General features: G+C 40.2%; 1 protein-coding gene across 1 annotated transcript; it reads right to left on the reverse strand.

Moving 5' to 3' along the window:
• Window positions 1-9,082: 9,082 nt before the first annotated feature.
• Window positions 9,083-10,651, reverse strand: LOC117025174 (small integral membrane protein 10-like protein 2A). The gene has a single exon (XM_033110967.1). It carries the CDS (start codon window positions 10,455-10,457, stop codon window positions 10,230-10,232), a length of 228 nt encoding a protein of 75 aa, XP_032966858.1. The 5' UTR covers window positions 10,458-10,651; the 3' UTR covers window positions 9,083-10,229.
• Window positions 10,652-12,317: the final 1,666 nt, after the last annotated feature.

Here is a 12,317-nt window from a genome sequence, read left to right on the forward strand (position 1 = left end):
TGATAGCCTGCACAGGTTCATTAATATCCTTTCACTGCAGAGAATGTAATTTAAAAGACCTACTGTTGAGTTCCTCTGAGCTTTCCTCATATCGATGTCTTTAAAACATGTTTGTTCAAATATATAGTAACAGAAAGAAACTAGGCTTCAGGTGGTGAGCACACAATAGAGCATACAGATGTCAAATTATAATCTTGTGCATCTTAAAATTATATATTACTAACCAATATTACCCTGATAAATTGAATTTGAAAAAAACAAAAAAATGTGTTTGTTGCTTGGGTTTCTTACATTTTGTAAAATACTTGTGTTCTTCCAATAAAATTTATTTGTTTCAGAAGATCTCTCTTATAGATTTTTATTATTCCCAATGAACACCACCATGGTCAAGCGAGCGAGCTATGGCTCTGCCATGGGCATCATCACCTGAACCAGGGCAGAGCTCTGAGCTCTAGAATTTGATGCATCAAGAGAAGAGGTGTGCAGTTTCACCTACAAAACTTACAAAAATATGGAGAAACAAGCAGCATTTTTTAACATTTATAAAAGTGGAAGTAAAAATGGAATAACATTTCTGGAGGAAAATTTAGCAAATTCCATTAAAATTCTTAAAAATATGCAGTCCCCTTTTTTTTGCAATACCACCTCTTAAGAATTCATCCAACATAACATAATCAGTAAGATACATAAATATTTATGTAAGGAATAGATTATCATAGCATTATATATAATAGTGAAACAAGTACAAAAAATAAACGTCTAACGATAAGAGGGGGGTAAATAGTGTGCTGGTAAGTTTAATGAAATACTATATAGCTATTGAAATTATTTTGTGAAATAATATTTAATAACCTGGAAAAATATCCCCCATATTAGGTTAAGTGAAAAAAGGCAAGTTACAGAACAATGTATTTAATATGATCCCAACTTTGTAAAATGCACACATATGTGGGTGTGAGAGTATATATGTGCATGTATGAGTGTGCGTGCATGTGTGTATGTGTGTGTGTGTGTGTGTGTGTGTGTGTGTGTGTGTGTGTGTGTGTTTAGAAAAGACTGGAAGGAAAGTCTCCAAAATGTTAACAATAGTATCTCTGAATATCAGAATTATTGGTAATTTAAATTTTCTTCTTTGTGATTTTCTGTACTTACCACATTTTTTAAATGAACATGTGCTAATTTGAAACAGAGAAAAACACAATAAGTGTTACTTTAAAAATTGAAGAAAAAAAAGAATAAGGGTTTGGTGGCAGGGGAATGTGGTCTCCAGGCCATTCCTGAAATTCATTCCCTTTGTTAAGCTCTCCCCTTTGTTTAGGGAAGTATTCCCCTAAAGGTAGTAGGTAATTTAATACCTCCCCATGAAAAGTGATCCTCTAATGCACATCATTGAAGGCCATAATTATATATTTGGGGATTGTGGAGGTGGTGGGGGAACCTCCTGATACTCCTAAGATTAAGGCAGAGGTAGGGTGACTAGCATGGTTGTACAGAAGATCAGTCCAGAGGTCAGCAGGACCAAAATTAGAAGCAGCAAGCACATAGTTTATTCCTAGTGAGGCCTGCATTTGAATCTTGGTCCCTTGTATCTGAGGTATCTTTCATTACACCATACCACTAGGTCTTATAAAGGCTTTGTAATAGCAGTATTAAATTAGTTAAGTGGGTAGAAGAATCTTTTGGCATTGTTTGTTCTTTAAACATATCAATACAATTTCCAGTTCTTACATAAAATTTCCAATTAACTAAAATTGCCTGTCTTCTGCACAATGTACCATAGTTTAAACATTTCAGAAAATAACCTTATTATTGTGGTCATTAAAGTTTCACTGTACAGGAAAGGAAAGCAAGACTGTGGTGGTTTGTTCTACCTGTAAATGTGTTATGCTGGGTGGTTGGGCACGGGTTTCTCCCTGGAATTTCATAAAGATCTTGGGCTGCAGGTATTAGCAACTCTGGTCTAGCCATCCAGTCTAGAGGGGCCCTGGCTGCAATGTTTCATTTCTTGCCTGAGGAAGTTTATAGGTTTACTTTTTAAATAAGTAGAATTCGTGAAGGGCATACTCGTTAAGGCTGGGCTTTTTCCCTTCCCAAATCTACTCTTCATCTGTCCTCCTCATCTTGGTAAATGGCAATTCTTTCCTTCCTACTGCTCAAGCCAAACACCTTGGTGTCCTCCTTGAGTCCTCTGTTTCTTTCATGCCCCACACTAAGTCCATCAGCAAATCCTCAGCTCTACCTTCAACATACAACCAGAATCTGATCACTTCATTGCATCTCCACTTTTCCAAACCAGCTTTACTGATACGGGCCAAACGAAAGAGCCCAGCCCCTGCTATAGGAATTTTAAGTCTCCTTTTCCCTAGTTTCTTAGCTCCCTAGTTCCTGATCTTAATCTCCTTTCAAATCAGCTTTCTGATCTTGAACGGAAGATTGTTCCTAGCCTGTGTCATAGGACATCCCCTACCCCCTGCTCCAGGCCATTCCAGGCCCAGCTCCTGGGTGAACAACGCCACCTGAATAACCAGATTAATCAGAGGAAAAGGCCAGAGGCTCCATGAAGCTAAACAGAACTTCTATCACACAGCCATCTTGCATCGATGGCTTTGGGTCCCGCTTCTAGGGCCTATACTTTTAACTCTGTTTAACCAAAGTCTATCTCTCTTCATCTAGGGGCTGATGGGATACAAAATGCCCCCGGAAGACTTCCAGTACATCTTATCCAAAGAGGTCAACATGGCCTCCCGGGCGGATCCCGAGACCCTTTTCCCTCATCTAAGATCAGATAGGGTGAAAGACTCGTGAATCCCCGATAGGTAGGGACAATGGCCACATTCAGCAGGAAGCAGGTACAGAAGAAGAGATCTCCAGTCCCTCAATTTCCCCTAGAGATTTATGGGGATCACGTCTCTCAAGGGGGAAATAAGACAGGCAGTTAGAGACAGGAATTGTGTCTCCAATATGCCCAAACATGTCAGGTAACATTCCTGCACGTCCAACATGGCCTACAAAGAGCGACCGCCCAGAAGACCTCTCCTTTCCACTCAAACCTTTCCCTTATCTACTATAACCATCAATCAGTATGAGGAAGCTAAAGAATACAAAATACCTAACTAGATTAGACCTCTCACTGACATCTGTTCGGTAAAGGCCACGATGACCTTTATCTGACCTTAGCCTCATTATACCATCATTATAAAATATCATACCTATGCCCAGAAGTTCATTAATATCATTATAACAGACTGAATTCTGGGAAGGAGCATGCACAGTCTAAAAAGATGAAGTAATAGCCTCCTGTCAATCACAGGTGCCAATCAAGTGGCCCTACACTTAGAGAGGAGTAGCCCATTCTAGAGAAAATAAAATAAAAACTCCCAAGTCTTCTCCAGTTGGAGCTTTTTGAGCCACTCTGTTGCTCAGGCGTACTCCTATCTCTTTGGAGTGTACTTTCACTTCTAATAAACTACTCTTTCACCACTGCCTTTTGGTGTCCCACTCAATTCTTTGTTCGGGATACCAAGAACCTGGACACCACACGGAGAAAGGCCTGCTCTCCAGTAACATTACGACTTTCCTGGACTATTGTAATTATCTTCTTTCCTTGCTTTATACAGTTACTTCTTGTACATATCTTTTGTTGAACATCTACACATCTACACATATTTCTGGATAAAGAACTTGGCATTACAACTGCTGGGTCACAAGGATGCTTATGTTTAGCTTTGGTAGATACTGGCAAACAGGTTCCCTGTTTGGCTGGATCAATTTGCACTCCCACCAGCAGTGTAACTTCATAGTAAAGGCAAGGAAAGGACTTGTTTGAGGAAGAAAGCATGGCCACAATTCCATCCCATTAATGTATCAAGTGTATTCATTTTTCCACATTCCTTTTAATTTGGGAGATACCTTCTTCATGCCGTTGGAAGAGACACCAGATACATGTGTATATACGAGTACCCATACCTTGTCTTCCCCCCCAAAAGCACCTGCACCGATTGACGTTGGCAACTTGCAACAGGGAGCAAGGCAGCTCCAAACCTTTCAGAGACTGATTGGAAACTGCATTTAAGTCAATGCTAGTGCCAAGGGACCCAGAACACCCTTGCAGTAGTACCTACCACAGAGTGGAGGAAGTGCTTATGGAGGTTAGGCAGACATGGAGCTCTTCCTTGAGTCTGACACTCAGTGGGCTCAGTGAGATCCTGAACACCTCCTCTGGAATTCTTCTACCAGTTCTTGGATATACTTAGCTTTCAGCCACATCTACACATTCTACACATTGTTTAGAGTGTATATTATTGTTATTGTTGTTGATGTTCAGCCTCATGGTGCCACCCCACCTCAGACAGGGACATTTAGGTCTCCTTTTAAAAACACCAAACCAAGTCCCCAACCCCATCCTCAGGTGGAGGGTTCGTTACTTGGCTGGTAGTTGTCAGGGCTACCCTGAGGTTCTGTTGCTTCCTCTAACCTCTGTGCTCCAACACATGATGTCACAGAAGACATTAAAGTTATCTTCTGCACCCTCTGAATGATGCAGAGAAGGCATGGAGTAGGAGGTTGTCCCCATCCTTTCCTTCCCAAGTCCATCATATCATGGTCCCTACTCCCCCTGCTGCTACAGGCTGCTCCAGCAAGCCTGACTTCAGAAACCTCCAGCCAGAGACAGGTGCGTATCCCCCATACACTGCTACATTGGCCACCTGGCCCCTGGGGAAAGGGGAATTGGAGTAAGAAGGGGCAAATCGAAGCTATTAGAGCTCCTCCTCCTCATCAGCCAAGGAAGTAAAATGCAATAGCTTATCCTTATGGGAACTGCAGAGATTTTTGCCACCATCCAAGACTTGAAAAATGCAGGTGTTATTGCTACCACACACAGGCTAATGTGGAGCCACAGCTAACACAGGCTCTCCAGCTGGTGTAGATTACTATGCTAGTAGGTCTGCCCTTTGGCCCTTAGCATCTAGCATCCATTGGTGCTCAGAATGTCAGGGGTAAAACAGTACGCTATACGGAGCCTGTGGCAAGCTGATAGGAGAATCACAGTGGAGGCTGCTAGGATGTACTATGTACTACGAACCAGTAGCTAATATATAATGCTGTTTCTCCCATTGCCAAGATTTGCAAGCCTGGGAACAGAGGGGTGGAAATAAAGGTGATGCCTCTCATAATTATATTAATACTCCTGACTCATCTGCAAGTTTTACTTTCCGTCTCTGCAACTCTGATCTCTTTTGGTTTAGAGGTTTTAGTTTTCTAGAGGAAACACATCCAGTATGGGACGAAACAGTGGGTCCACTAAACCTAACGCCGCTCTTAGCTCTTGGAGCCATTCCGAAGGGAATTCTGGTGTTCATGCTATAGAATGAGGACAGGGAGGAATACGGATGAGTCTCGGGATCTCCTAAGGTGCCCTTTTAGACTATAATCCTGAGGGGCTGCACAGCAGAGTACTGCTACTCTACAAAGGACCACCAATGGCTCAGACTCTTTAGGAATGAAGGACTGAGACTCCTCAGTAAGGCAAACAGAATGTGAAATTGAACGAGAAGTCACAAATAACACGGCCACTCATTACTATGTGCAGAAATGAGGACTATACCTTCTATCTGTATTTTCCTGCTTATTGTCATTAAAAAAGAACCTTTCTCTCATCTCTTCTTTAGTATTATATATAGGATAGAGTGGTGATAGCGGTGAATTCACCCTTTAGGTCATGGAATTGTAGAATATAAATATCAAATTGGGATAATGGCAGAACTAGAGAAAGACGAGACTTCACTGGGAGAACTTAAACTATAAACAGAGGCCCCATGACCTCACCTCCGATAACGATAGCTGGAAATGTTTGTATGTGTTGTCTCTCTCTGGGTAGTTCTTGGTTGTACATGGAGTAATTAAATTATACCAGGAGGGAGCATTTTTGGAATTATATGAATGGAAGAAGGGTGTTTGTACATGCTAGGAATCCAAGGAATAGAAGGTAATTATTGTCTCTATTACTTTTCTGTCTATCTAGCAACCCCTCCTTTTGGTAACTGCTGAAAATCACAGGGATTCACTTTATCAGACAACAAGAGTACTTGGGTTAGAAGCACAGGTGATGAGAAAACATTAGTAGTACCCAATAAAGTCCCTGAATATGTGATCTCCTTGCTTGTTCTGGAGCCTCTCCCTTTTAAGACTTTGGTTGCCTTGCCCAGAGTTATTCAGATTCTTTGGTTCATCGAAAGTTGCCTTATGAACTTGACTTCTAGGTTCCCAAGCATTTTTCAGAAAGGATTTGAAATGAAGCTCTTAGATTTCAGTAAAACTACCTAAAATAGGGAAGTGTGATAAGTCATGTATTGCAAGACAGAATGTTTACAACTCTCTGACCACTTCCACCCCTATACAGGCAGACCTCGGAGACATTGCGAGTTCTGTTCCAGACCACCTCAAGAAAATGAATATCACAATAAAGGGGTTGTAATCATTTTGCTGGCAGAGGGTCTTGTCTTCAATTTGTAAAAAACGCAACACTTGTGAAGCACAGTAAAACAAGGTATGCCTGTACTGGGGACAAGGAGAATTCTAGAGACAGTCTCTCTGAGTTTCTGGAGAAGGGAGCCAACGCCAGTAGTCATTCAGGTGACCAGAACCAGGCTCAGTCTGCAAGCCAGCAGGCCTTCAAAGAAAGGGGGTCAAGGGTCACTACAGAAAGCCGAGGCCAGAGGCCAGCCTGAGGGAGTCCAGGGCCTGGAACCTGCACCTGTGCCTGTAAAGTCAGAAGTTTAGTCACTTCAGGAGAGGCCCTGGAGGAAAGGAAGGGGGAAGTGATAGAGTCAAGGTAGAAAAGGAACTCTTTAGAGGTGCTCCCTCCCATTTGGTGATTTCAGAGGACTGCATTTTTAGGAAAGCCTGAATTAAAAGACATTTTGTGTTGCTCTAGGGTAGTAGTAGCAGCACTCAAGAGAACTACATTGAACTCCACAGTTAAGCCTATGCCAAAAGTTGCCAGAGATACTCAGCTCATGAAAGTCTGATGATTATGAAAGAGAACAGATTAATAAATCCGAGTTTCACTGGCTGACTTTTTTTTTTTTTTGGCTGTGGGGTGAGAGACATTTTACCTGCAGTGAATTAGGGGAAATGATTTGAAAAGTGAAACCCAAAACCAAAAGCCTGTGTTCTTTGCAAGTTAAAATTTTAAACTGTAACTCAGGGGTGTCCAAACTTTTTTCAACGTTTTTCACCAATGGCCATATGCGGTAAAATACACAAACAGCTGGGCCACTCTCTGGATGTGAAGTACGTATTGCCTCACCTGTTTATTTAAGTAAACTAAATATATTTTTGGAATTTGCTGCGGGCCAATTAAAAATGGATTGCGGGCCGCAGTTGGCCCGCGGGCCGCAGTTTGGACACCCCTGCTAACTGTTTAGAAATGTGTATGTTTGATCTTACTGTTAATGGGGAAAAAGCTGTTTTCTGAGGAGAAAGTGACATTTAATTATTTTTTGCATGGGAACTGATTTGCTTTTATTTGCGTACTTGTTATCAAGAATGCTTTTAATGTTTCATTAAAAGTATTTCTTTGGTTAGAATTCAAATCCTAAGTGACTATGAGTTGCATCTACCCCTCCATTAGCATGCAGTGGCACGAGTACCGAATCTTGCCGTGTATAAGGCACTCCTGTGTATAATGTGCACCCACGTTTTTGGCACAAACTTTCAGGGAAATGGAATTAGTGCTACCTGTGTATAATGCGCATCCTTATTTTTTCCTCACAAATTTGGGCAAAAATGTGCACATTATACATGGCAAAATACGGTACTTGGGAGAGCTAAACTGAGGTTTAGCAGGAATGGAGTGCCTAGTCGTTTGTCCAGAATTGCAGCATCTGTGGCACCCACTTGGATAGTGAATTTTACACCAAAATTTAAATTGAGGCCTCGTAATTTAAATACAAATAATAAAAAATTAAAAACTAATCATGACAATGAGTCTCCTATTAGTAGTAAAAATATTGTTGCAGTATTTCATCACACCACCACTATACTTCTCTGTTCTTGTCTCCTCTCCGGAAAATCGGAGGTAATGATCCCTATCTCGGGTTGTGAGGATTAAATGAAATGATATATATAAAGCGTTTAGGACATCGCATGGATTATTTTAAGTGTGCAATGATGTTTCCAAGTATTATTTCTCTATACTAAGTGGAGTGTATGAATGTAATGTATGTAATATAAATCTATTTCTCTTTGGCTCACATTTATTAAATTCATTCCACATTTAAAAAAATGTAATTCCTTATTTTTAATGGCTACAAAGTATTCCATTATATAGACATATTATCTTCATTTAGCCAAGATCCTACTGTTGTACATGTAGCTTATTTCCACTGTCTTGCTATTATGACTAATACTAAAGTGTAAGAACCTTGCATAAACGTTATGGGGCACTCATCCAATTTTTAAATTTTGAAAAATTAATCACATATTGTCTTCTTGTTTTACCTTAACTATGAGACATTGTAGAGATTTACTCATGCAACCTTTCATAAGAGTGAGGAACCTCTGGGCTACCTGAAGATTACTGGCTATTTTTAGTTTTAAAGCATTTCCTTAGGGTCTATTGTTTGCTTGGAAAGCAAGGAAATTATTTCTTGTGTGATCATTCAGAAACATTCTAGGATATATATATATATATACACTATTACCGAAAAATAGGAATAATCTACCTGGCCTCATGTGCCACTCCCCAACTCCCCCCCCCCCCGCCATTTCCTTCTAATTGCAGTGAATTCATTTAGTAAGTTTTAATTTTTAATCAAAGCAATACTTGCACATATAGTTTTAAAAAGCAAATAGTACAAAAGGGCATATATATAATGAAAAGCAGTAAGTCCCTGCCCATCCCTCTCAACTCTTGATTCCCCAACCCAGAGGCAAACTTTTACATTGTTTAGTGGTTACCTCCATTTTTAATAATATGCTTTTATTACTATTTCTTAACTTGATGACATGTGGCATTTTCTGCTGACTTCCTACTGTTCCCCCCCCAACTCTCCTCCCCACTCCATATGGTTGTGTCACTATTTTTAACTCTTCTGTTGGTTACTTTGCTCATAAATATAATCAATAAACTTTATAAATGTATTTATTTTTCAATTACAGTGACATACAATATTATATTAGTTTCAGGTGTACAGCATAGTGGTTAGACATTTATATAACCTACGAAGTGATTCCCCAGATAACTGAACTAGAGACAGTATTAGGACTTCCCACCTCGTGAGAATAACACCGCTATTCCATTTCCTCCCCTCTGCCAGTACTTGCACACTCCCAAAGTTGATAATATTCCCATTGTGTTCTATAACGGTAATTAAGTCTTCCCTGCTTTGCCTAGAGATTTACTCCAAAAATGGAAAACCATAACTAATATTTCCATTGTAATGCTCAAATACTGTTCACTGAATAGCAAAGTTGAATGCTATGATTGGATTCTCTCGTCTGTGATTGCAGTCCTGATCCACGTGCCAGAGTTCAAGCCGATTCCCTTTTATAAAAACCAGTTCAAATCTCACGTTGCTTCCTATTTGAAGCATGCTTTCCTTGTAGTTTGAAATGTTTGTTTTCCTGTAGTTGCTGTTTACCGTTGTTTCTTCTTTGGGGATGAAGAAATGTATGACTTCCAGATCATGTTAATTTCCTCCAGCTTTTAACGTCATCCGTCTATTGCTTAGAATTCATTCCATTCAGTTGGAACTTTATTCACTTCTTATTCAAATTTGGAAATTGGCCTATTTGGACCATTCTTGTACAGTTCATCTTTATTTGAGATGTTTGTAATATTTCCTCTCTTTTTTCCCCTTAAGGCATCCTGTTCCCATTGTCATTTCCTAAAATTCGTGAGGTTCTCTGTTTTGTGGATGCAAGAATTACTCATATATTTCTGAGGATTTTCATATTTTTAAGTTCTTTTCTGTTCCTTGAATTATGTATTTCCTCGAGAGTAAACTTTTCATTATAACTCAGGCTTTTTTTGGTTATATTGAAGGCTTTCCGAAAAGAATGATTTCTAGCCACCCATTTACATTAAAAGATGAGGCATGGGAAAGACAGACCGGCAAGTTTGCGTGCGCGAGCCGAGCTGGTCGTTTTGCTCTGGGGCAGGTGAGCCGGTGGGTGGAAGTCAGCCATCCTGCCGGGGGCCCGTGACTGCCACAAAGGTAGTTGCGCTAAATATGTACCTGCAGGCGGACGTTGAGAATCACCGAAGCCACGACGTAGAAGTAGGGGAAGTTCATTCGCAGCCGCCAGGCCAGGTCGAAGAAGGTGAGCAGCGTGCGCGTGAGCCCCTTGCAGAAGGCGCGGTAGGAGCTGCGGGCCGCGGCCCAGCGCGACAGCCACACCGCCAGGCCCGACGGGCCAGTCGTCGCCGCCATCAGTCTGATGTAGCCTCCCATAGAGTGCCCAGAGGACAGGGTCTCCAGCCGACTCTGCAGACCCACCGACCCACGGACAGAGACGGACGCGGGGGAACCTCTGTGGAAGGTCGACTGGCTGGCCTTCCTTTCCTTGCAGAGCTCTAACCAAGGCGATCGCGGGGGCCCACCGGGCTAAGTTTGTGTCTGGGCCCCTCAGGGCGGGGCTGGGCGGGGCGCCAGAGACCGCGAGTCCCGGGACGGGGAGGGGGCACCGGGGAAAGGCGGGGATGGACGCAAGGGGGAGGGGGAGGGGCGCGCGGATTACGCGCGAGATCTAGCTTCCCGGAGCTGGTGGTCCTTTTTATTTATTTATTTATTTATTTTTTAAATTTTAACGGAAGCCGAACGAAACTTGCTTACAACGTTAGAAAATCTCCTTCAAAAGCATGATCTTGAGCAGCTTAGATGCTTGAACCCATTTCCTGTTGCTTCAAATCCCTTTAAGAATTTTTTCAATCCTCAACCGTGAGCTATTACGATAGTACAAATATACAAAACCTAATTTTCTGAACTTAAAAATGTGTCCATTCTGTTTTCATGATTCATGCGACTTTTTGGGTTTTGTTTTAGATCTTCAGTATTCCTTCAATAGGAAAAGTTATACAAACAAGTTTTTAGACATTGTCAACAGCACAAACAATTAGAACAATGGAAAGCAAATTCCTTGCATAGCTTCACCTTCCCCATCCCGCCCCACTGTGATTAAGATTTCCTTTCCTGTATATACTTTCAGTACTGATATGTTGATACATTGCTCTTACCGTGTCAATAATATCCACCTACCTCACTCTCTTTGATGACTGATTATTACACCTATATATGTTGACTAAAAATGCTCAATAATTTATTTAACCAGTCCCCTATTGATGGACATTCTAAATATTTCCAATTTTTCCTATGCCAAAAATTGTGGTAGTGACATCTTTGTACACATAAATTTACAAGTGACAGAAGGGTATGAATAATATGATCCCATCTTTATTTGTAAAAGCAATCACATAAACATATATTTAGTGTGCCAGGTCAAAAAGTTTTACTGATACATATGGTCGACCAAAGATGTTTATAGACACCAGGGCTCCATACAACATTGTGTGTTAATCTTGGAATTTTTTTGCCAATATGATAGGCAATTATTGTGTCATATAATTTTTAACTTGCGTTTTTTAAATTATCAGTGAAGCTGAGCGACTTTTCTAAATTTCTTAATTTTTCACTAGATTTATTGATTGTAAAACATTAAAACAAATATACCAGGAATGCCAAAAAATGTATACACATGACTTGTATTCATCTTTTGTTATTGGTATTTATTGAATATTACAATTTTAATAATTTTTTCCTTTCTTAAAATGTGTATACATTTTTTGGCACCCTCTGTATATTATGAGAAAAGTAAAATTCTTAAGATCACAGCCCCCAGAAAGAAAGATTATTGACAGATTGGTATATGTGTTTTTATCAATTCTTTACATATATTGATAAGCAAGGCATATATACATATATCACACACAAATCATAAAACAGAAATGGAATTATACAAACACACTACCCTGATGTTGCTATAAACATAATATATCTTGTATATCTTTCCATATTGATACCTTAGGGGCTGTGAATTAATTATTCCTTGTGGATGGCCAATGATTAACTGATGGATATTTGGGTGGTTTTAAATTTTTCACGATCATAAACAATGTTGAAAACAATATTCTTGTATGCATATCTTTGCTTATTTCTTTGATATTTCCCTGCAATACATTTCTAGAGATGGAAATCTTGGATCAAAAAGTTTTCATCTGATTACTTTTAACAATAAAAGAATAAATGTATAAAGCA

Source organism: Rhinolophus ferrumequinum, chromosome X, assembly GCF_004115265.2.
Source record: "Rhinolophus ferrumequinum isolate MPI-CBG mRhiFer1 chromosome X, mRhiFer1_v1.p, whole genome shotgun sequence".
Taxonomy (NCBI): Eukaryota; Metazoa; Chordata; class Mammalia; order Chiroptera; family Rhinolophidae; genus Rhinolophus; species Rhinolophus ferrumequinum.

Bases quoted from the DNA above. Each gene is read 5' to 3' on its own strand.
- LOC117025174 (XM_033110967.1), bottom strand. From the start codon at position 10,457: ATGGGAGGCTACATCAGACTGATGGCGGCGACGACTGGCCCGTCGGGC.